The sequence below is a fragment of the Humulus lupulus genome, chromosome 9, assembly GCF_963169125.1.
Source record: "Humulus lupulus chromosome 9, drHumLupu1.1, whole genome shotgun sequence".
NCBI lineage: Eukaryota > Viridiplantae > Streptophyta > Magnoliopsida > Rosales > Cannabaceae > Humulus > Humulus lupulus.
Genome location: NC_084801.1, coordinates 6,805,402 through 6,831,563, shown reverse-complemented (window position 1 = coordinate 6,831,563; position 26,162 = coordinate 6,805,402). Strand labels below are relative to the sequence as shown.

The 26,162-nt window shown below is 35.6% G+C and overlaps 3 protein-coding genes and 1 non-coding gene across 5 annotated transcripts in view; all 4 read right to left on the bottom strand.

The window, feature by feature from the left end:
- Positions 1-26,162, bottom strand: part of LOC133801603 (disease resistance protein RPM1-like) — a 45,065-nt gene that overhangs the window by 11,161 nt on the left and 7,742 nt on the right. The window contains exons 2-3 of one of the 2 annotated variants that reach the window (XR_009876898.1): positions 22,661-22,710; positions 14,306-14,766 (exon numbers count right to left, since the gene is read on the bottom strand). The gene's annotated coding sequence lies outside the window, so the exon portion shown is untranslated. Of the gene's footprint in view, positions 1-14,305; positions 14,767-22,660; positions 22,711-26,162 lie in introns of those variants that run through there. The other variant, XR_009876899.1, reaches the window with a different exon arrangement.
- LOC133802728 (small nucleolar RNA R71) lies at positions 6,266-6,372 on the bottom strand. The gene has a single exon (XR_009877473.1). It is a non-coding gene; the product is annotated as a small nucleolar RNA R71 (small nucleolar RNA).
- On the bottom strand, positions 22,965-24,935 carry LOC133799348 (disease resistance protein RPM1-like). Its single transcript, XM_062237370.1, has one exon. The coding sequence runs from the start codon at positions 24,933-24,935 to the stop codon at positions 22,965-22,967; it is 1,971 nt and encodes a 656-aa protein (XP_062093354.1).
- On the bottom strand, positions 25,014-25,739 carry LOC133799347 (putative disease resistance protein At1g50180). The gene has a single exon (XM_062237369.1). The coding sequence runs from the start codon at positions 25,737-25,739 to the stop codon at positions 25,014-25,016; it is 726 nt and encodes a 241-aa protein (XP_062093353.1).

Below are 26,162 nucleotides of genomic sequence, written 5' to 3'. Positions count from 1 at the left end.
TATTGTGTATGTAATTGACTGTGCACCTTTTACATATGATTTATGAATTTGAATCAAAATCTGAAAATTAAGATTTGAATATGCTAAAATTGAATAGACATAGATTTCAATTTAGAACGAGAGTATCAAATTGGTTTATGTGATTTAGGGCTGTATTCATTGCTTCCTATTGTTTGAATTGACCATAGAAATATAGGGAATTCATATTAGGTCGAGTTTGCTATTTCTTAACTCGAATAGTTAACACTTTTGCATGCCTATCATTTCAGTGAGAAGAGTTTTAGTAGTAATTGAATTAAAGATTAATAGAGTGGATAGTAGAGAAGATTAGGATTCCTAATTGCTTTACGGTGAATTTAATCCTTGTGTTCTTGTTATTATTTGATTTCTGCAATTTTTATTTATTTCTGTTTTCTTGTTTTCAAAATTCACAAATCCAATTTTCATTAGTCAAATAGAAACTAAAAATTAATTATTTGGTAATTGATAAATTAGTCTCCGTGGGAACGATATCGGTCTTACCGAAATAAACTACAAAAGCGATTACGTATACTTGCTTAGCTTTAATTATCGCAACAAGTTTTTGGCGCCGTTGCGGGGGACTGTTTTTATTAATATCAATAAAGTTAATTTTTGTTCTAATTTGATTTGATTTGTTATTTTATTTTATTTAATTTCTGTTTAACATTTATTTGGATCAAGGTTCTATTGTGTTTCAGGACTTGTTGGTATATGCAAAGCAATAGACAAAAGGATATTATACCAATAGATCTGGAAATTGAAAGAACGTGCAGACAGAACCGGAAAACAAAGAGGAGATTGGAGTTTACCATGGCTGATAATTTGGGAAACAGTGCTAATAATGGTTAAGGGGCTGCAGAGGTTCCAAGGGAGCAAGGACCAAGAACTTTGAGAGATTATGTACTTCTTACTATTACAGGAGTGCATTCATGCATCAGACCTCCAACCATTGCTGCAAACAATTTTGAGATCAAGCCTGCTATCTTACAGATGGTCCAAACTGCAGTTCAATTTGGTGGCCTCCCCACCGAAGACCCTAATATGCACATAGCAAATTTCCTAGAGTTGTGTGCCATTTTCAAGATGAATGGGGTGAGTGATGATGTTGTTGGAAATGTGCCCTGAAAGCATATGTAGTAGACATTGTCTTTATGAAATAAATAAATAAATTGAATTTGTTATGCATATATTTTATGGACTTTATTATTCTATGATAATATTATGTAAATATCAGAAAAATTCCTAAGTTCATGTATGTGATCTCAAACACGTATTAGTACGGGAGGATTGTGTTTGAAATAAATGAACTTGAATAGTTCGCAGTAAAATAAAGTTATGAAATCTTTAGATTAATTACTGCAAGTACAGTCCACTAGTATTATGAATACATGTGATCTAGATCTGGATCACTAGTGTGGTAAGACACTTTAGTGGAGGTGCTTTATATATTAGAGAATATATAGAACTGGACCAGATATGTTTATTAATACTTAGTTAAATACCGTTTCGAAGTATTAATTAAATATATCAACTGATGATCATATACAAATTGATCTTAATCCTGAAGTTACTATGAACTCCTGTTTATATTATATGAGTTCTTTGATTCACTTGTTAGGTTCTGTCAGAATGATCAGGCTAGAAACTTTTGTTTTGGGAACTCATTAATGTAGATGGCTGGGGACATAGTGTAATGCCCTAAATTTCCTAATAAGGTTTAGGACCTTGATTAGGAGGCCGGGAGGGCCATAATTGATTTATTATGGTATTTAATGATTATATGCATGTTTATGTGAATTATATTATTATATGATGGTGAATGCATGCATATGGGCTCATATTTTAATTGCAAGGGCATTTTGGTAATTTGGTCGTTGGGGGCGTGATTGTGTAATTTCATGCATATGGGTGAATTATAATTTTACCACATTATATGTGGATTGGTTCGAGCCATTCGACATGAGACAATCACGGGAATGCAAGTTTTCGGTCTAGTCATAACGGGATTAAGTTCGGGGCTCGGGGTGAGTCTCGGGATGTTTAAATGATTAGAATGTTGCCGGGAATTAAAAGGGTAACGGGATAAGAATTAATGGCATTTGAGAATATTAGGAATAACGGGAAATGGAGGGTGTTAATTATAATTAACGAGATAGGCGGGAAATGACGTTTTTACCCTTGGGATGACTTTAGAAACCTTAAGTGACCTAGGGGCATTTAGGTCATTTGGCAAAGGATATGTATCATTTAGGTGGCTGTAGAAAACAGAAAAAATAGAGCATCTTCATCCTCATCCTTATCCTTCTCTCTCTGTCGTACACCATTTCTCCTTCAACTTCCTTTCAATTTTTGAGAGCCATCTTGAGGTATCAAACTAGGAGATCAAAGGTGGGGGGCTTAGGACTTTGGTTCAATCATTGAAGGGGATTTAAATCAAGCTTGAGGTAAGGAAATTCAATCATGAAAATCTTATATACCCTGTTTTTCTATTAAGTTTTCAGTTGAGGATTTTGATGTGTTAATTGAGAATTAATGGAAGTTCTTGAGTTTGGTAACTTGGGTTTTGATAGGATGATTTGTTGATGATGTTTAGGGGTTAAATTGGGTGTTAGGTTGGTGTTTTGGGTTGGTTTGAAGGCTTGGTTTCGAGGGAAACGCAGGGGAAGAAAATCTGACTGTTGCTGGTTTGCGTAATGTGTCGCGGCCTGAGTGTGCTTCTGGGCAAGTTTTTGCCTCTGTCTGAGGGTGAGCCGCAGCATGGCTATGGTGAGTCGCGACCCATTAGGGCGTTTTTGGCCAGAAATGGGTTTTGACTTGGGGATGCTAGCTTAAGGCCTCGGGGTCGATCCTACTACTCGGTTAAGTGTGGATGGATGTCCCAGAGGCTAGATATTGGTTTGAAAACCTTTGCTTTCATTTTCATTGATGGTATCCTATATTTTTGGTTATGACTAGGTGACTATTAAAGGACCAAAGGACTGATCGTTCTCAAAGGTCGTTTCTTTTGTTAATTCTTGCTCGAACCCAAGGTAAGAAAACTGCACCCCATATGTGACATGCATGGCTGTGATTGATGCATGTTGGATATTGAATGTAAACATTGATAGCATAATGAATGCTTGGCAATCTTGCCCATTTGCATATGGTTATTATTGAGGCATGCTGGATGATTAAGTGTGATGCATGTGATGCACGAGAAACATGTGATTAAGGCATGCCATGAACGATGAATATGAGATTGGTCAGAGCTTGAGTCTCTGTGTTTGTGCATGATCATAATTATGCTAGCAATTGTTTAGTAAGCATGCTAAATTCCCTATTCTTGGATAATTGGCATATGATATACATTGATAGCATTGCTTACCTGTGCATGGTACTGACTAATTAGTCAGATTTGGCAAAGGTGCTAGTATCAATTGTGAAGCTGTGACTCATTATTCAGGTTCGGCAGTGGTATTGGGCACTGGTCACGTTGCACTGACTCATCAGTCAGAATTGGCAAAGGTGTTGGTATCAACTGTGAAGCTGTGACTCATTAGTCAGGTTCGGCAGTGGTACTGGACACTGGTCACATAGTGCTGACTCATTAGTCAGAACGGCCTTAGCGTGTATCACGCAAGCCAACAGAGATTAGATCTGATCGACTATCAGCATTGAATGACTCAAAGAGCATTAATGCCAAACCGACCTCAAGGTCGATGAACATTATAAGCGCTTGAAGGCTAGAGGCTTACCCAACAGCCACCCTTCCATTTGAATTAGTGACTTGCTTGTCAGTCACTCAGTATGGTTTACCAGAACCTATTGAAGGCTAGAGGCTTACACAACAGCCACCCTTCCATTTGGATTAGTGACTCGCTTGTCGATCACTCAGCATGGTTTATCGGAACCTCAAGTGCTGCGACACCCATCTGATTAGGATTGACATGATGGTCCTCCAATCAGAAGGCCAGGATTTCTTATCCTAGATACCCCAGCATCTGTTGAATTCATTTGCACGCTGAATAGAGCTATGAATGCTAGGCATGCCAGATATGACTTGATATCATGATATGACTGTTTATGAGCATATGAGTTTTCTTGCTGGGCTTCGGCTCACGGGTGCTTTGTGGTGCAGGGTAAAGGAAAAACGAAGCTGGACCATCCTTGAGTTGGAGAGCTTAGGTGATGACGTGTACATATGCAGCTGCTCGACCAATACTTGGGCGAGGTTTGAAAGTGGAACTAGGGCTGAATCCTGTTTTGCCGCTTAGAACGGCCTGTTGTAAACACTTTCTTGTAATAAACTCTGAAACTATATTTTGGGATCCCAATGTATACAGTAAACGTTCTAGTGAAACGTTATATCTTAACCAAAGTTTTTAACCGCTAATCATGCTTAGTTACGCGTTTATGGCCAAACGACTCGATTAGCGAGTTTAGAATTGTTTGCAATGTGCACTGTAGCGGTCCCTGGAGTTGGGGCGTTACACATAGTATACAGATATGGAATCTATGTCTTCTTGCAAGAGATTGAATGATGGTTCTCTTAAGGGTTGACTTTTGGGACTGAAAGGTTATTGAGCTCAAATTCATAATTTATTATGAATTAACCTTCACTAGTAGAGTCAATGGTACTTAAGGAAACAAGAGATAATTAAAAGGGTAAAATGGTAATTTTATTCCCGATTAATTATGAGCCATTATTAGAGGGTCAAGTTGTATGCAATGATTATATCAATGGATGCTTTATGATTATAAAGTATTTAGTAAATGAAATGTCTATAATTACAAGAGTGCAGTCTCATATTTATAGTGGAATAATCATGAGATTAATAAATTAAGATTATTTAATTAAAGAGTTTAATTAATAATCTCAAATTTATTGGAGCTTGGAATTATAGGTCCATAGGTCCCCATAGCGGCTTTATCAACACTGTTCAAGGTAAGAGTTGATATGAAGGGAAAATAGTTTAAAGACATATTTAAGAAGAAACTTGTTCTGCAGGCCAAATATGCAATTATATGATAATAGTGATTAATTAATTAATTACAAATTAGTTGTAGTTAACAAAATTAATTAATATTTAATTATTGCATAATTTTTGAAATTATATTAAATAATTAAATAAATTTCGAAATTTATTTAAATAATTAATTAATTGTAATTTTTGAAATTATGATAAATTAAATATTTATTTTCAAAAATTTTGGATTTAATTAATTGGTAGAATTAATTAAATATCTTTATTTGAGTGGGAGAAAATATTCTGATAAGTTCAAATTGGATTTGAATTTAAAAGATTGATATTTATTCAAATAATTAATTATATTTGATAATTAATTAAAAAGATAATTAATTTGAATTCAAATTTGAATTAGTTATCAAGTTGTTAGATCTTATCTGACAAAGTAATTTGAATAAATAATTAAATAAAATTTGAAAAACCAATGTCCCTAGAAATTAGGAAGCTACACGTTCACACACAGTCCATGGACTGTGTGTGGCGTGTAGGGGCAGCATTTTCAGGGTTGGGATTTTCAATTTTATTTATTTAATTAATTAATTAATGGATAATTCAAAAATTAGTTTTTGGATTTTTTCATTAATAGAATAATTAATTAATTAAAAAGTAAATTGTAAAATGATTACAGGTTTATTTTTAAATTTTGAATATTTTCTTTTGACAACTCTGTACATTCACTCTGTGAAAAATAGAACGATAGTTTTCTCTCCCTGAAAATAAAGAACCAATTCTCAGGCCTATTCTCTTGATCTCATGAGTTGAGTACATCAAGTAGAATCACAAATAAACTATCCTTCATTCTCTAAGTGCCCACACATTTCTTGAGGTGTAGAGAACGCTTTGGAAGATCTTGGTGTGAGTATGTGGGAGCGGCTTGGATAGGAAGATCGTTCTAAATACGAAAAGATAGCAAGGACACTTGATAGGCTTCAAGAGGTATGAATTCTATCCTTATCTTGTTTATGATTAATGTATGTATATTAATGTATCCGCATATTTAAAGGTAGTTTAAATATGTTACAAAAATTTTGTTGTACACTGGGCCAACCACACCACCATTCCGATGCGTATTAGGAAACTCGTTCCTAACAGATGCCATTAGATTGCGCTTGTTCCCAGTCTCACTAAGGGAGGGAGCGAAAAGTTGGCTGAATTCACTTGAGGCCAATACTATCACCAATTGGGATGCTCTAGCTCAGAAGTTCTTAGCGAAGTTCTTTCCACCTGCTAAGGTTGCTAAACTGAGAGGGGAGATCAATAACTTCTCTCAACTTGAGGGAGAATCTTTGTATGATGTTTGGGAGAGATTCAAGGACTTGATCAGAAAATGTCCCCACCACGGTATTGAGAAGTGGATGTTGGTCCACAACTTTTACAATGGTTTGTGTGGTACCACTCGCACAATCATTGATGCAGCAGCGGGATGAGCGTTTATGAGCAAAAGTGCTAATGAAGCTTATGAACTCTTAGAGGAAATGGCCACTAATAATTACCAATGGCCAAGTGAACGAGTGGGCAATAATAAAAAGGTTGCAGGGGTTCATGAACTAGATGCAATCACAGCCCTAACTGCTCAAGCTGCGTCTCTACCTAAGCAGCTGCAACAAAATACCATGTCTGCCCAGGTTGTGCAAGCCCAAGTAATGTGTGAATTGTGTGGGGGCCTCATCCTTTTGACCAGTGCCAAGCTGCTTTAGATCCCAACAATGTCCCATTAGATCAAGCTCAAGTCCAGGCAGTGGGTAATTTTCAGAGGCCCTACAACAACCCCTACTCCAACTCGTATAATCCAGGGTGGAGAAACCATCCTAACTTTTCTTGGAGAAATAATCAGGACCAACAACAACTGTTTCAACCACAGTATCAGCGGCCTATGACTCAAACTCCACCACAAGCATCAACCTCTCAGCAACCTAGGCCATCAGCTCCTACAGAACAACCTAGTGAATTGTAGGCTGCCCTATTGACCTTCACCAACACTCAAACTCAGTTTATGACTGAGACTAGATCCGCCATCAGAAATTTGGAGATGCAAGTGGGGCAGCTGGCCAATATGTTGAATACTAGGCCTCAAGGGAATTTTCCTAGCAATATTGTGGTAAATCCTAAGGAGCAATGCCAAGCTATCACTCTGAGGAACGGGAAAGAAATTGAGGGTCCTTCTTTAAAAGGGACTCAAGAAAAAAATGCAGAAGAAGAGGAGAGTTATGAAAAAGTTGAGTCCCAAGTGGAGGAAAAGGTTACTGAAGATCTTGCAACCCAAGAGAAGATTCAACCGGTAGTTGTTAATTCTAATGTCAAAATCCCATATCCACAACGACTCTGGAAGAATTCTCTTGACAAACAATTCTCAAAGTTTCTTGAGGTGTTTAAAAAGCTTCACATTAACATCCCATTTGCTGAGGCTTTGGAGAAAATGCCGAGTTATGTGAAATTCATGAAGGAGATTCTGTCCAAGAAGAGGAAGATGGAGGATTATGAGACGGTGGCGCTCACTGAAGAGTGTAGCGCCATTCTGCAAAGGAAGCTTCCTCAGAAACTGAGAGATCCTGGGAGTTTCACAATACCCTGCACTATTGGGAATTTTGAGAGCATGAATGCTCTATGTGATTTGGGGGCGAGCATTAATCTAATGCTACTTTCTGTGTTCAGAAGATTGAAGCTTGGGGAAGCAAGACCTACAACAGTGACTCTTCAGTTGGCAGACAGATCAATAGCACATCCTCGGGGTATTATTGAAGATGTTCTGGTAAAAGTGGACAAGTTCATCTTCCCAGCAGACTTTATTGTACTGGATATGGAGGAGGATGCCAACGTCCCAATCATTCTTGGAAGGCCATTCTTTGCCACAGGACAAGCTTTAATTGACGTACAAAAGGGGGAGTTAAGGTTGCGAGTCCAAAATGAGGAAATAAGCTTTAATGTCTTTGCAGCAACTGAAATTCCTACTTGTTATAGAGTTGATGTGGTGAATGATTGTCAAGAATCAATTGGTAAAAAGAATAAGAAGACCAAAGAACGATTTCGAACAGTTCGACGTCGTATGAAAAGATTATTGTGTGGCAAGTTTGAAGGTTTCGATGACATTGGGGATAATTTCAATATTCTCAACAGTAGACGGGAATTCTCCTCGTATGACAAGATGGATCTCAAGGATGCAAGGGGTGAACTTGACCCAAGTTGAAGGTGTAGAGAGTTCAGCGTCCAGCTAAATGATGTTAACGACAGCGCTTTTGGGATGCATCCCATTCTTTTAGTTGTTTTGCTTTAGTTTTGAACAATTTTAAGTGTTGTTTTGGTTTTTTTTTTATTTTGGACAATTTTTGTAAGTTAAACCGTGAAAAGCATGAAAAAAAAAGAAGAGAAAAGAAAAGAAAAGAAGGAAACAAATAAAATAAATAAATAAATAAAAAAGAGGTTTTGATTCAGGGAACAGCGCCTAGGCGCCACAAACCAGCGCCCCAACGCTGCTCAAGTCAGAGAGTGCCCAGGAACAGATTCCCAGACAGCGCCTAGGCGCCCAAAGGCAGTGCCCCAGTGCTGAGATGAACCCAAGAGCCCAGATAAAAATTTCCAGACAGCGCCTAGGCGCCATAACCCAGCGCCCTAGCGCTACCTCGGCCCCAAATTTTAAAAACCCCCAATTTTTTGAATTTTACCCCAAATTCCTTTCTTCTTCTTCTTCTTCTTCTTCTTCACCTCCGATTCTTTCTCTTTCTCTACCTCCATAACCACCCACTCTACCTTAGATCTCACTCAAATCCTTCCCTAAACACCTCTTTATTCCACAAATTCAACATACCCAACCACTCAATCATCCTCTTTTTCTCTAAAAATCTACACCATTTATTCTACATTCAAGCCCTAATTTCAAATTTGAAAATTCCTGCTATTCTCATGGGGTTTTGGTTTGTGGACTCATCATCACAGCTTTTTGCTTATGGATTATCATCAAGTAAGGTCCCTTCCTTTATTTTTCAATTTTAATCTCTATTAAGCAAAATTTGGGGTGAATTTGAAAATTGTGGAAGGGAACTTTATGATTTTGGTGTATCATTGTGATTATATTTTCTAGTGGAGTATATTCTGCATTACTATTGTTTTGGGAAAGGAAGTAAAATAAGGGGAGGTGCTGCTGAAATTTGGGTAGAATTGTTGTGAAATTTTTTTTGTGGGTTGCTGGTGTGTTGGATGGTTGTTGTTTGACTGAAAAGGCTATGATTAGTGTGCAATGGGACCTAAAACAAGGAATACTGGAGCTTCATCATCTAGGCGTCGTAGGGACCCTTCGCCTCCACCGAAATATGATAATGATCGTTTTGTTAGTAAAGATGCGGCAGACTGATATGAAAAATTGTGTCGTAAGATAGTGATTCCTGAAAGAGGTTTGGAGTTTCAACGTGAGCCATATGAGGATCCGATTTATGAGCCTATACGGGCTAACATAACGCGTAGAGGATGTGCTACTTTTGTGAAGGGGAATTTGACTGATGTTAACAAGTCCCTGGTCTATGAGTTTGATGCTAATTTTCCGCAAGATTCGCAAAATGAAGTCTTTGTTAGAGGAGTTACAGTAAAAGTAAATTGTTGTTCGGTTAATGCTATTTTTGGAACTACTCCTTTACAAGATGCTGACGATCAATATTATAATTTTCTGAAAAATGACATTGATTATGATGAGGTGGCTGCTACAGTGTGTTTCCCAAGGGCTCAATGGACTATGAAGAATGGGGTGCCTCAAACTATGCCATTGTGTCAAATGACTCGGGAGGCTCGTGGTTGGACATATTTTGTTTGTTGTCGTCTCCTTTCGGTGAGTCATTTTTCCACCATTCCTGTGCAGTGTGCTCTTATGGTTTATGCGATAATGAAAGGGTTTTCTTTGGATCTTGGGCGTGCTATTCCTACAAGTATAAAACATATATCTCGGGGCACTACAACGGGAGGTCTTGGGCATGGCTCTTTTAATACTGATTTATGTCGAGCTCATAATGTGCCTAAGTATACCACTGATATTCCAGAGGAGCCTACTGCTCCTATTACTCGTGCTATTGTGGCAGAATATCCTCTTCCCACTGTTGCACCAGCTCCACGGCCTCGGGTAGCAAGGCAACATCGACCAGACATCCCAGCCCAAGATGAGCATAGGAGCCTCCACCAGCTGATCCTATGCATGTTGATCCGCTATTGGTTGCTATCGGGAATCCCATCGACTCTGGACCGCAAGGAACTTCTAATCGGTTGGACTACATTATGCAACTAAATCAATATCTCATCCAGTCTCACTAGAACATGCACATGCACATGAATCAGCGACATGCTTATGAGCTTACTCATGTGGATCATTTGAATGGCTTAGTTTAGCGTTGGTCAATGAATGAGGCAGACATCCATTATTTTTCTTATCCTCCACCATATCCTCCATCTCCGACTCATCCACCGCCTCCTCCCTTTTGATGCTCGTGCTGTCATCCTGGTAAGTTTCTTCTCTTTTACTATATTTGTACATTGGGGACAATGTATTACATAAGTTTGGGGGAAGAGTTTTGTTGCGTTTATATTGCGTATGTTTTCTGTAATAGTCTTTGTGTTTCTTTATTATGTAGTTTTTTTTTTAGGTTATGTTGTGTCTAGGGTGTTTAGAATGTTTGATTAGTCAAGTTGATAATTATTAGCTGATGATAATGAATGAATGAATGAATTGCTCATATAGTTTGATGAAATGAAAGCCATAAAAATTGAACCAAATCTGTGTGCTTGGTTGAATATTTCCTTGAGTTGCTTTGGTCCATGTAAATATGTGAGAGCTTGGTCATGATTTTTAGATAAATTTTGTGCATTTGATGATATTTATGCTTGCTAAATTTGGGTTTAAGGAAAGATTGATGATTATGCTTAGAACTTGCTTGCTTGCTACTTGAGACGAAATCCTAGATAATGCATGTTTAGGAAGGTGATTTAGGCCATTTTTGGAACGATTGAGCCTTTCAAGCCAGCCTTGATTAATTTAATCCCTAGTTTCCTTCTTTTTGAGCCTTACGTTAAATTCTTTGTTGTGACACCTATTTTGAGCCTACTTGAAAGATGTTATAATGTTTCTTTCCCATGAATAAGTACCATGAGCATATAAGTGAATGATGATTGGGGAGTGGTTTTGTAATGGTATGTATTTTGGATTGGGTGTTATCAATAGAAGAAAAAAAAATAGATTGAGAAATATTCTGAAAATAAATAAATAAATATATACATTGAAAGTAGATTACACTCTTTTTGAACTTTCAGTGAAAAAAAAAAAGTTTGGGGGAGTGTAATTTTGAAAGAAAATGAAATGGAAGTGTGAATTTTCTCAATCTAAGAAGAAAAAAAATATATTGGGATTGTCTTTGTGCTGTAATGTGGATATCAAGTTTGGCTCGTATGGTTTGTATGCTTAAGGTAATTTTGAGCTTATATGACATTTCATCTACCCATGCCTAAGCCTATCGTTATAAGCTATAAAAGTCTTATTGATTCTTGGGCATGTGTTATCTATATTAGTGGAAAGTAGTAAGTGAAGCAAGCATATGTGATAATAAGATTTGATGGTTTGTGGTGAGAAATTTGGTAAGTTTAAATGGATTCAAATGCATGTTATTTATTTATCATGATTAGGAGAGCATATATTTGTTTTTATTTGAGTGAGTTGAAGAAATATTTTGATCAACATTCTAGATTATCATTATGGTCGTATTCTTTTTCTGAAAACTATAAGAGCAAGACAGACATAGTTTGGAGGCTTAATTTGTTGTTGTCAACTTGATTTGTTTTTGTTTGGTTCTTTTTAGTTTTTTAGGATTGTTTGGAGTTCTTTACTCGAGGGTGAGTAAATGTTAAGTTTGGGGGAATTTTGTTAGGGTCATTTTAGGTTTGTTTTAGAGATCGTTTTAGGTTAAGTTTTTAGTTATTTAGGATTGTTTAGTGCAGATTTACGCTTGTTTTCTTTTTGTTTCAGGTTTTAATGGTCAAATACATAATATGGAGTGAAATGAGAAGAAACATGTTAAATATGATGAATAAGATAGATTTAGTGTTGATTGTGGAGTTTCAAAACATTATGTGTGGAAGATACTACATTAAAGATGCTCAACACACGTTGTTTATGCTCTATAACGCAAGTCTGAGACTTTAAGCCATATTTTGACTATGATTTATTCACTTTCTGGAAACACTTCTAGAAATAGAAGTTGTAGATATTTGTCTTATCTTTCCATATCTTTTTAAATCATTCAATTTGGAGTTATATTGAAGGAGTTATGATCAAAATACTATGAGATGACGTTGTAGGTTGTTTGAAATGAGTTCAGTGTTTTTCTGTGCAAAGTAGCGCCCCAGCGCTAAAAACCAGTGCCCCAGTGCTGCCGAGAAACAGAGAGCATATTTTGATGCGGGTTATAGCGCCTAGGCGCTACATTTCAGCACCCCAGCGCCATCAATTTTCCAGATACGTGATATGAGACTTATTTTCAGCGCCTCAGCGCTATCCCGTGGCGCCCCAGCACTAGGGTCCGTACATAAATGCAATTTAAGGGAATTTTAAGGGATAATCTTGTCTTTTCATGCAAAAATGAATTAGGGTCTATACAAGCTTCTTTAATGACGTTTTTAGGGGGGGAGATCAGATTAAGCAAGGAGGCTAGAGAAGAAACAAAAATCTAGAGTTCTTTTCTTTATCTTTTGATTTAGATTATGTTAAATTCTATGTTTATGTTTGATTTAGTCATGTTTATGAACTAAATTTCTGTTTAGGTTTTCTAATTGACTCTCTTGAAACTCTATTATGATTTAGTGCATTTATCTATTTCTTGTTCAACTGAAATCTATTCAATTTGTGTTTATTGTGTATGTAATTGACTGTGCACCTTTTACATATGATTTATGAACTTGAATCAAAATCTGAATAGTGAGATTTGAATATGCTAAAATTGAATAGACATAGATTTCAATTTAGAACGAGAGTACCAAATTGGTTTATGTGATATAGGGCTGTATTCATTGCTTCCAATTGTTTGAATTGACCATAGAAATATAGGGAATTCACATTAGGTCGAGTTTGCTATTTCTTAATTCGAATAGTTAACACTTTTGCATGCCTATCATTTTAGTGAGAAGAGTTTCAATAGTAATTGAATTAAAGATTAATAGAGTGGATAGTAGAGAAGATTAGGATTCCTAATTGTTTTACGGTGAATTTAATCCTTGTGTTCTTGTTATTATTTGATTTCTGCAATTTTTATTTACTTCTGTTTTCTTGTTTTCAAAATTCACAAATCCAGTTTTCATTAGTCAAATAGAAACTAAAAGTTAATTATTTGGTAATTGATAAATTAGTCTCCGTGGGAACGATATCGGTCTTACCGAAATAAACTACAAAAGCGATTACGTATACTTGCGTAGCTTTAATTCTCGCAACACTTAACTAACTTAAACAATCTCCACGGACAATATACATGATAGACCTGATAAATACAAGTCAAGATTCATAATAGCAGAAAGACTCAAATTTTGGTGGCACTGTCTGGTTCTGTGTTCTCAGAATCAAGAACAAAAACTTAATGTTATTATTATTATTATACAGAGTCCTATATATTATTTCCAATTCAGCTTTCTGTATATATTACTCTTGAGAACAATGTACATAAGTATCTCTCTTCTTATATCTTGAACTCTGTTATTTTCTAATACTACTGTGCTTTTTTTTTCTGAAACAATAATTTTAACAAATTCCATGCTTGTAGAGAAATATATGCTCTTTAATAGTCTTTGATATTGAGGGATGTTAAAATCAAACCACTTAAACTAGTGAGAATACATTCTAAGAATCAACCATGACTATGAATACTATAAGTTAGATCAGATGTGAACATTTGAATATGAAAAATACTTTCTATCACAATTCAATTTTTATCAATAAAAAAACTTGGTATGCATGCATTCCTTTTTTAAGTCTCTCAAGGGCATCGGTATCTCTTGAATATGTAATGTTATGTTAAAAGAGCATAAATATTTTGCATAGATTAAAATTTGCAGGGCAAGGGCAAGCTAATCTGAGAGAGCTTGAAGAAGAATTTGAAGATAGCACTTTACCAATGTAATGAAAAATATGTTTACTTAAAATATCAATATATATTATATATGAAAAAAAAAAAAGACCAGAATTGCATGTAACATAAGTAAGGTCAAATAATTTACCATAACACAAACCAAAGAAAGAAAAAGCAGAACAAGAAAGAAGTCAAGAAACTCAGCAATCAATTAAAATGAAACAACTGAAAAATCCATTTGGGTATTGTCAAGCAACTTCCAAAACTAAACCAAAGCATAACACTCAAAGAAATATCAGAACTCAAAAGAGTTCATTACAACAAATGTCTACACATGATATTTGACATTACAGAATCTCTCTCAACTAAGCAGAATTATCTCTTGAAACTTCAGATACCAAAAGTGTCTTCCAATCTTATCCACTTCCTTCTTGTACTCCTCAACACCATTCCAAACAACTTTTAGCACATCCTGTAAGGTGAGTCTCAAAAAAGACAGATTCGGATATCTCAAAATCGACCCCAAAAATAGAACTTCCCTCAACAACATGTCAAACTCTTAATCAATTCCTTTATCATCATCATCATCATCAAAAGACTTGTGCCTCCCAATCATTATAAGCTCAATCAACAACTTGATTATGCCCCAACAGAGGTTGCTGGATGGCACACAAGCAATTTATGAGAAATATCTTGAAAGCTGCCTCACTATACTGTAACAAATTATGAGAATCAGACAATAAAAGTTAGATTTGGAACATAAGTACAACTTTTGAAACTGAAACTATATTTTTAGGTAATATCTCCATTTACTTTTTTTTTTTTTTTTTTTAAAAAGAATGAATTTATAACTGACACTAATATTATGAAAATTGATACTTCTTTAGTCTTAGAAAGAGGCACTAGTATTAGTATAAAATAGCAAACATAGTAATAGACACAAACTGAAGCACACCAGTAGCCAACATAATGACACCACACGATTAATAATATTGAAAAGTAAAAGTAGAAAATTGTTGTGTAAATTCGATACGCAAGTGCACGTAATCATAACAAGTAGTAATGAGTAAGTAAGATCGTTCCCACGAGGACTGTATACTAAGTACCAAAACTTAGTTCCTATTTCTATTTGGCTTACGATAAATAAGTCTCAATAATTAACTAAAATTGTAAAACAAAATTCTAAAATTAACTTCAATAACTGAAAATAAATAACGTTAAGAAAATTCAATGGATTAAGAACTAGGGCAATTAATTTCATCAACCATCCTCTTTAATTCTCCTTAACACAAATCTTACTATTCAATTCCTCTCTTGTGATAGTAGGTCAACAATAATAACTTATATTCGTATTAGGATATATAAGTCTCAATCTTATGCAAATTTTCTACATCTCTGTGATAAATAAACATAAGATAGGCATTAAGATTAACAACCCTAAAACTACACAGACCACACAGGTACTCTCGTCCTAATATGAAATCTATGTTTATCCAATTACAGCATATTCAATTCTCACTTCTCAGATTTCGAATCAAAATCATATATTTCATGTTAATGGTGATCAATCATTCACAAGCATTAGGTTCGAATTGAATAAATCACAAGATAAAATTGAAATCATAAAACTTGCATTAATTTAAAATAAAGGTTCAGGAGAATCCATTAACACCCTAGAAAAATAGTTTAGTTCATGATCAAATCCATAATAACCATAGAAGAAATAAAAGGCATCCAAAATATAGAAATTCAAAGTAGAAAAGAAGAAAACTGTGATGAATTCTTCGATTCCGCTTGCAATCCTCTACAATGTGCCTTCAGCCGTCTCCTCGGGTTAATCTATTTTTAAAAACGTCATTAAGAAAGCTTTTATAATCCCTAATTAATTATGTGCGAAATGACAAAGTTGCCCTTGAAAAATGCCCTAACTTCAGGTACCGTACGGACTGGCGCCGCGGCTCTGTTGATTAGAACCGCGGCTCTAATGCAATTCACGATCCAGGATTCCTCTCTGACTCTTTGTAGTGCCGCGGCCCCACTTGATAGAGCCGCAGCTCTAATGACAACTTTATTTTTGCCTTCTCTGTAACTCTTAGGGCCACGGCTCTACACCATAGAGCAGCGGCTCTAATTCCATTTTTTTGCCAAGTCTTCAATTTGACCCCCGGTTCACCTAGCTTCCATTCCTTAGCCCGTTTAACATCGTTTCTTCAAGAATTAAGCGCTTTTCCTTCAATTTCAAACTATTTCCTTCATAACCCCACTTAATCCTGAAAACACAATAAACACCGGCATAATATCGCACAAAACCAAATAAAAGATTAAAATTGCATCTTAAAACACGCCATAAAACATACCAAAACTAGTCCTAACAAATTCCCCCAAACTTATCCTTTACTCGCCCTCGAGTAAAGAACACAACTAAGACACTATAAACCTAAACAAACCAAATTGACAACCATTAAAACAGCCTCAAAAATCATGAATACCATATGCATATAATTCTAAAGAAAAGTAACGTGCCACTTCAAAAATTAATCCAGAATTTCAATTAAAATACTTCACTTATTCACTGTAATTCATCGATACTCATGCTCATTCACCCATAACCAATAAATGTAAAGAATTGAACCAATCTATGCATGCCAAATTCTCACATTCAATCCACTCAACATGATTATTCCATATGCTTGCTATACTTACTATTCTCCACTAATGTAAACAAATACACACTAAAAAATCAATAGGACTTTACAAAGCTTGTAATAGATGGCTTAGGTCAAGGTAGATAAGAAGACATTTTAAGCTCAAATATACCATAAGCATTCAAACCAAACAACTTATCCCTTTAACTCAACTTCACATCCCATTGTTACTCTTTTTTTTTTTCAAGATTGAGAAGAGTTGACTGTTTATTCATCACTTTTTTTTTTCAAACTACATTCCCCCAAACTTAGATTTTTCAGTAATTAACTTAAGGAATGTAGTTTATTCTGAATTCGTAAATTTTTTTCTCCTTTTGTTTCTCTCTTCTTCAATCTTTTATTTACTTTTTTTTTCTTCTTTTGAATTGCACTGAGTAACCACATATTCTACATATGTCCCTTAAACATTCACTCCCCCTTCAAACAACAGATATGTTTTATGCTCATGGTATAGGACAAAGGGAATAATGAATATACGGATACAAGTATAGGCTCAACACATGTGTTAAACAATGAAAAAGGTCAATTTTTAAAGCTCAAATATGGTAACTAGGGATAAAAATATATAAGGGTTAGCTTGAAAGGCTCAAACGTTCCAAAGATGGCCTATATCCTCTTCTTAAGTGTGTATTGTTTAGGATTTCGTCTCAAATAGCAAGCAAGCAAGTTCTAGAAAAATTTCAACTTGTACAATCCACAATCCAAATTCAACATGCATATACAAAGTTCAATTCCCACATTTACAACTATGAGCAATAGTTCAAACAAGTATCCAATTAACCACAATGAAGTGACAAAGTATTTCAATCAAGCACACAGATTTTTTTTTATATGCACAACTCTTCCTTCAGATTATACAACATAGCAATCATTCAATCTCATCGGCAAACAATTATCAACTTGGTTTACACTCTAACAACACCGTGAAAACTAGACTCAAACAACTAATACTGAACTAAAAAAAAACTAACAACAAAACTAAAAATAAATCCCTTCCCCCAAACTTAAGACTAACATTGTACCCAATGTTAAACTCAAATAGAAAGAAAAAACTTACCTGAGACTCCACAGCAAAATATTTAAAAAGGAGGAGGTGGTGGAGGTGGATACCATGGTGGATAAGGCGGGTACAAAGGTGGAGGTGGAAAGTAGTCTTGCCCCGCATCATTCAAAGACCATCGATTGACCAGAGTATTCAAACGATCCACATGAGCTACATCATAATCATATCGCTGACCCATGTATTGATGTGGCATAAAAAGATAACTAGTTTTGTCAAATAGAATGTCATCTTTGTTCTTAGCACAATAGAATTGGAAAGTCCTTGAAAAACAAGATAACAACCAAAATATAATGAAACCAACCTTGAAATTATATCATATTTTGGTCTATGAAGAAATTCACCTTCCACTTTTTTTCACATCAAACCTATTTTCTTCAAAAACATTTAGTAAGTACTCAACAATTATAGAGAGGTAAAAGTCCACTTCTCATTACGAGCTCACATCTTTAATACCTATGTAAAATTAAAATAGTCTCAATTATTTATTTTGACCAGCTCAATGTCTATTTTAGCTCAAATTCAAGAATATCTATGTTATAGGAGGTGATATTAAATTTCAAAGGTTGAATATAAAAATCATAATAATCCAATATAAATAATTTTTCTCGTGATTGAATATCAAAAATATAATTTACAAACCAGAGAATAAAATAATTAAATAAAAAAGCTCATTAGTTTTCAGAAGAAGAAGAGTGAAACTTACATCTTTAAAGCCAATAACCATCATGTCCCATTTCAATATTCCATTGGCCGATGAAAACACGTGGAATGTGCATTATTTTTTAGTAGTTATCATGTTGACTTCCACGATATACAGTTGTTGTCAATTCTGCAGCCATATTTACCAATTCAAGTTGTTGGAGGTTTCTTAGGCGTTCAATTCCTGATGGTATTTCCTTCAGTAATTTGCAATTGTCCAAATGCATAAGTTCGAGATGAGACAATGCTTTGTCTTCCACTGTCACCCTTCTTAAGTTCTCCAATCTTGAAATACGGAGATCTTTGAGCATTAAGAAACTCCCAGCTTTAAAACATAGTGACTCCCCGAAGGCTTTGAGGACAAGGAGAGACCAGATTTTGTATGCAAGTTAAACAAGTCTTTGTATGGTTTGAAGTAAGCGCTGAGGGCTTCGTTTGAGAAGCTCATGTGGGGGTTCAAAAACTCCAAAGCAGATTCATCCTTGTTTTTCTACAAAACAAACGATTGTGTAATGTTGGTACTTATATATGTTGACGACATTATTGTTACTGGGAATAATAGAGAAAAGTTATATGGTTTTATAGCTAAGTTGAACAATAAGTTCACATTGAAGGATCTCGGGCCACTAAACTTTTTCTTGGGAATAGAAGTGCATAGAGATGATACTAGTTTGTTTTTTACTCAAGGCAAGTATATTGGGGAGATCTTAGAAAGATATAACATGAAGAATGTGAAACCAGTCCCTAGACCAATGATCACTGGAAAGCATATGTCACTGCATGATGGAGAGTTAATGCATAATCCTACAATCTATAGAAGTCTTAGGGGCTCTCCAATACCTCTACCATACTCGCCCATATATATCTTTCGCAGTGAATAAGTTGAGCCAATTCCTTCAAGCACCTAGAACAGTTCACGGGAGTGGAGCTAAAAGAGTTCTGAGGTACCTACAAGAAACACAACAAACCGACTTGCATATAGGTAGTTATGATCAGCTAAACAGTATTGGGTACTCAGATGCAGATTGGGCTTGCTGCCCGGATGATCGACGATGAGTAGCTAGGTATTGTGTATATCTAGGTGATACCTTGGTTTCATGGTCATCTAGAAACATGCAGTAGTGTCTCGGTCAAGTACGGAGTCAGAATATAGGGCCCTAGCAAACTTGGCTACTGAGATATCATGGGTTGAAACCTTACTGAAGGAGCTGTAATTTCCTCAATCTTGAAAGGCAATTGCTTGGTGCCACAACCTAAGTGCAGGAGCACTTGCTTCAAACCCGGTCTATCACGTGAGGACAAAACACATCGAGATATACATCCATTTTATTCGTGACAAGGTGTTGAAGAAAGAACTTGAGGTCAGATATATACCATCGGCAGATCAAATAGCAGACTGCCTCACTAAAAGCCTTTCTCATTCTCAGTTTCAAATGCTTGTCGACAAACTCGGAGTGAAGATGACACCCTCTCATTTGAGGGGAAGAGTGAAGATTTGATGTTCTCTGCTGAGTCCTAGTCAACCGCTGGAGTATTCATCCACTGTCCATGTCACACGATTATAGCAAAGTGGTTGTTAGAAATGTTTTTTTATTATATTAGTCTATTACTACTATTCCTATTGTTATGCCTTACGTGTATAGAGCATGCTTGCTCTAGAATTCTCTGAAACCAACTTATTTTAATTATAAATAAAACTAAATTTCTCAGCTTCAGACTTGAGCTGAGTTTTTACCAAATACTCTTATATATTATACTGCTTTTCTTTCTGTGATTAGCCACAACAAATAAGAACACCAAATTAGGAAGATCACTGAACAAGAATAGAAAACAATGTACAGAAAAGTAAATGAACAATTAGAACTTACATGGTTCAATCTAGAGTTTTGAGCTCTAGTCTACTCCACGGGGAACAGCCAAGTATTTGCTTGCAGTCTTTATTTATCAAAGTCAATGCTTTACAACAATGGAGATACACTCATTACAAGTCTTTAGTTTCAAATTAGGAAACTCGAAGATACAAAATACAACAACAAAACTCTCTTTCTGATACAACCGAATACAAAACAAAAACTTGACTTTAGTGAGCTGTTTAGACTGCAATATATAGCTGGGCCAGTATCACAAGTATCAGCCAACTAACTTAACTAATTGAAGCCTTTTAATATTACAATATGCTGAGTTGGTGAGGACTTAACTAACTGAAACAATCTCCACAGACAATATACATGATTGACCTGATAAATACAAGTCAAGATTCATAATAGCAGAAAGACTCAAATTTTGGTGGCACTGTTTGGTTTTGTGTTCTCAGAATCAAGAAAAAAACTTAATGTTATTATTATTATTATTATACAGAGTCCTATATATTATTTCCAATTCAGCTTTCTGTATATATCACTCTTGAGAATAATGTACATAAATCCCTCTTCTTATATCTTGAACTCTGTTATTTTCTAATACTACTGTGCCTTTTTTTCTGAAAAAATAATTTTAACAAATTCCATGCTTGTAGAGAAATATATGCTCTTTACTAGTCTTTGATATTGAGGTATGTTAAAATCAAACCACTTAAACTAGTGAGAATACATTCTAAGAATCAACCATGACTATGAATACTATAAGTTAGATCAGAAGTGAACATTTGTCATTTATTTCGTTTTTCTTTCATTTAGTGCGGGTTTCTGCTTTGTTTGTCTATCTTTGTAAATATCAGGAAGAATTGAGCACTTGGAAGAAAATGTCAAAGAAAGGGAAGAAATAACCAAGTTTTTCAACATATTTTGAGAAATAATGGATCTCAGCATAATTTGGAAGTGTTGGTGAATTTTTGGGATGCAAACTTGAAAATTTGAGAAATCCCTTAAGAGCCACGCCATGAGCAAAGTAGAGCCGCGGCTAGGTGGTGAAACAGAACCACTGTTTTGAAGGAGATCCTCGGGACGCGGCATGGCTGACTAATGCCGCGGCATGGAAAGAGCATTTCGCCCAGAAATTTTGACACGGGCCGCGGCATGGTGCATGTAGAGCCGCGGCCTGCCTCTTTTAAAAATTCAATCCTAGGTTTTAATATGGCGAAAAACACAAAAGAGGGGACGTACAGACTGTGGAGGAGTTCTGGTTTTGAAGGCTGAAGGCTTGGAGTATTTTTACATGTTTTTCTTCTTCTTCCTGATGTTATTTTAATTTTTGTTGTGATTAGCATTATGATTATGAACTAATTTTCTGTTTAGGATGTTTAATTGAATCACTTGAACCCCTATTATGAACTAATGCAATTTCAATTCTCTTTTTCTTCAATCTTATTCAATTCCATATAACCTGTTCTTATAGACTGATTATTGATTGGCCATCTATAGTCAGATACATGTTTTTAAGTCAAAATCTGAGAAGTGAGATTTAAATCTGCTGTGGATACATTGGATATAATTCTAATTTAGAACGAAAGTATCTGAATTAATTGTGTAACTGTTTATTAAGTTGTCAAGATTAATGCTACCTTTGTGGTTCAATTTACCATAGAAATATAGGAAATTGTCACCTAGGTTGAGTTTATAATTCATAATATGATTATAGGCTGCTGTGTCAACTTGTTAATTGAATTAGGTAAAAAGAAGAAGAACTCATACTTTGCATTAGGGAATAATAGGGAGGATAGTTGATGAGATTAAATATCCTAATTGTTTCTTCAGTGGTTAAATTAAAAGTTTTACTATTAGTTGTTATTCCATTTAATTTTCAATTATTGTTTCTGCACTTTATAGTTTCTTTTGCTGTGTTTACAAAAATCAAGAATTTTAATTTATCAAATAGAACAAGAAATTAATTGACTGGTAATTGATAAATCAGTCCTTGAGGACGATACTTGGTTTCTACCATTTTATTACAAATTGCGACTGTGTGCACTTGCATAGCAAAAATATCGCAACAAGAATTATGAGAATCAGACAATAACAGCCAAAATATAATGAAACCAACCATGAAATTATATTCACCTTCCACTTTTTTCACATCAAACCTAACTTCTTCAAAAATATTTAGTAAGTATCGTTGAATTAAACATTCATCAATTAAAAGTCAACTTACTCTGTTTTGATCCTTGTCCACTTCTCATCACGAACTCACATCTTTAATACCTATGTAAAATTAAAATGGTCTCAGTTATTTATTTTGATTAGCTCAATGTTTCTTTGAGCTCAAATTCAAGAATATCTATGTTATAGGAGGTGATATTCAATTTCAAAGGTTGAATATAAAAATCATAATAATCCAATATAAATAATTTTTCTCATGATTGAATTTCAAAAATATAATTTACAAACTAGAGAATAAAATAATTAAATAAAAAAGCTCATTAGTTTTCAGATGATGAAGAATGAAACTTACATCTCTAAAGCCAATCACCAACTTTTCCGATTCCAGGACTCCACTTGCCGATGAAAACACGTGGAATGTGCATTACTTTTGAGTAGTTATCATGTTCACTTCCACGATATACAGTTGTTGTCAATTCTGCAGCCATATTTACCAATTGAAGTTGTTGGAGGTTTCTTAGGCGTTCAATTCCTGATGGTATTTCCTTCAGTAATTTGCAATCGATCAAAAACATATCTTCGAGAAGAGACAATGCTTTGTCTTCCACTGTCACCCTTCTTAAGTTCTCCAATTCTGAAATACGAAGATCTCTGAGCATTAAGAAACTCCCAGCTTTAAAACATAGTGACTCCCCATCATAAGCTCTTTCATCAAAAAAGAGTGATACTAGATTGGGCAAATCTTGTAATGACTCCAGTGGATCTACCTGCAACCTACTACCAACCAAACGTAATCTAGACAAGTTTGTAAAGTTTTGTAGTCCTTCTAGTGACTTCTCCACAGGACCTGTTATATATAATCTCTGGAGCAATCGAAGAGATGAGAAGGATTTAAATTGGAAACTAAGGGCTTCATCCTCTGTTCTTGAATCCAAACTTAATGAACGAAGGAGCTTTAATTCACGAATTGAAGAGAATAGTGCATCTTCGTGCTCAGCTCCAAGTTGTAGGATGCCTAACCTCGTCAGTTGTGTTAGCCTTCCTACGGATACCATAGGCTCAGTTTCACCTTTTTTTGCCTCAACACACATGAGTTTTCTCATGGAAGAGAGGGATTCCATTCCTTTTAAAGCCTTAAAGCCATGCAATGTCCGATCATAAACTATTACATGTCGCAAACACTGTAATCGTAAAATCTCACTGGGTAGCTCTCGCACAAGAGTCCTTTTGAGGTCTAATGTTTCAAGATGTCGAAGATTCGCAATAGACGGTGGAATTGAACTTACAGCGGTATCTCTTAAACATAGGTATCGCAAATGGTATAGCTTTGTGATACTTTGTGGAAATGTAGTCGCAGGTGCACGTGTACAATCCAACACCTTGACAAGTCTTGACCCCTGCTCAGAAAATGAAGACATGAATTTATTCCAGACATCTTTTTCTTCGGTGAATAAGAGCAAAGAGCGCAGTTGAGATAGTTGTTTTTCCCCAGATGCATCTATATTTGTTCCTTCATGCATAGATAGTCGTCGAACTCTTTCTGGAAGCCTTTTACTGCTCTCTTTATTAGTTATTGCTGCAAAGCCTTGATCTTTCGATTTTAGAAGCATAGTTTCCCTTAAAATATCGTGCACTCGACAACTTCTGATTCTTCTATCATTATATCTTTCATTCACTTGGACCAAGCTTCTGTTAAGAAGTTCGTTGAAACAACCATTTACCACTTCTTCTAATGTTCTTCCTTCAATTTCTTCTATGAAACCTTCAGCAATCCACAATTGAATCAGGACATTGAGTTTAATCGAATAATCCTCGGGGAATAAACTTAGATACATGAAGCAATGCTTCAAGTAGTAAGGCAAATCATTGAAACTAAGTGAAAGTATGGCTTGCATGCTTTTCAGTCTTGTATTGCCTTGTAATTCAACCCGCAGAGAACGGCGAACAATCTCCCATTCATCTACCCTATTGATGTCCTTCGTGGCCAACATGCTTCCTATTGCAACAATGGCAAGAGGCAATCCCTCACATCTTTTCAGGATTTCTCTTGAAATTTTCTTCAAATTTGAAGGACATGCCTTACCTTGAAAGGCTTTCGCACAAAATAGAGTCCAAGAATCTTCAGAAGATAAAGGATCTAAGGTTATGATCTCACCTCCAACATCTTTGGTAGAGGAAGAGGCCGCATCTGCAATACGAGTTGTGATCATTACTCGGCTACCATTGTTGTTGTTCCGAAATGCAACTTTCACTGCTTCCCATGCATTCACATCCCATATGTCATCAAATACAACCAAATATCTTTTGTCACTAAGAAAATCAGCCATGGTTGTCTTTAAGAAGTGTGTGTCTGTGGACTTCTCAGCTTCAACAGGAAGTGGCAGATTGGTGGCTTTGAAAAATTGCTAGATAATTTGTCTCAGAACTTCATCTAGCTTGAACGATTGTGAAACAGTGACCCAAGCTTGGATTTGATGAAAATGATTCTTTACTCGTGAATCATTATAAACTGAACTCACCAGAGTGGTTTTGCCCAGCCCTCCCATTCCATGCACTGCAGCCACTTGTAGTTGAGAGGTATCCTTAACAAGAAAACTCAAAAGACCTTCCTTCTTTGGTTCAATGCCCACTAGTTGAGCTTCTTCCAGCAACCGTGCGTCGCTTCTAACCTCAGAATAGTAGCAAGGTGTAGTTCCCGAACTCGAGCCGATCTCCGTACTACTCAGTTTGTAATCATATCTCTGGCGCCCCTCAGAGATATCAGTAACTCTGCGTTTGATAAGCTTCAATTGGGAGGCAATTCGAAGGCGAGCTTTCAAGTTCTTGATCCCGCGAGCCATCTTACACAAATAACCATAGAATCCATGTCGCTTGGTATGCTCAAATCTATACAAGAAATCATCGATGATGTCTTCTGCATCGTAAGCGACCTCTCTAACTTGCTTAACCCACACTTTGATTTCTTCATCTTGATCTTCCTTAGCATCAGCAGATCGCAAGAATGCTCTTATGCGATCCAACTCATTTTTCACGAAAACAACTTCATCTCGGACCCCGCTCAAGAGCTTCACCTCATCTTCCAACAAGGACGAAAACTTCTGCAGTAGAAATCTCACCACACTCTCTGACATGACTAGTTTCGATCTATTAATCGGTTTTTTTGCCTTTTACTTTGGAACCTCAATCTCCTTGCCTGTTCTCTGATCTTTCTATAGGCATAAACAAACAAAGACTTTTGAGTCTACGAGAGACGACGTTGGTTCTTCTTGTTTTTTTCATTGTCCAGTGGTTTGTATGAGATAATATATATATATATATATATATATATATATAATATAAGATCATTGGGTTTAGGTAACGTATCACAACATTATATTTTTATATAAATATGTATATATATATAAATATATTAATGGTGTGTATTATTGGGTAAGACAACTGTAAATTGCATGACCATTGCCAACTCCATTTTATAAATAAAAATATTCTCGTCCTAGTGGAGTTGGAGTATTATATTTGAAGATATAATTTATTTAACTAGAGAAAGAAAATTA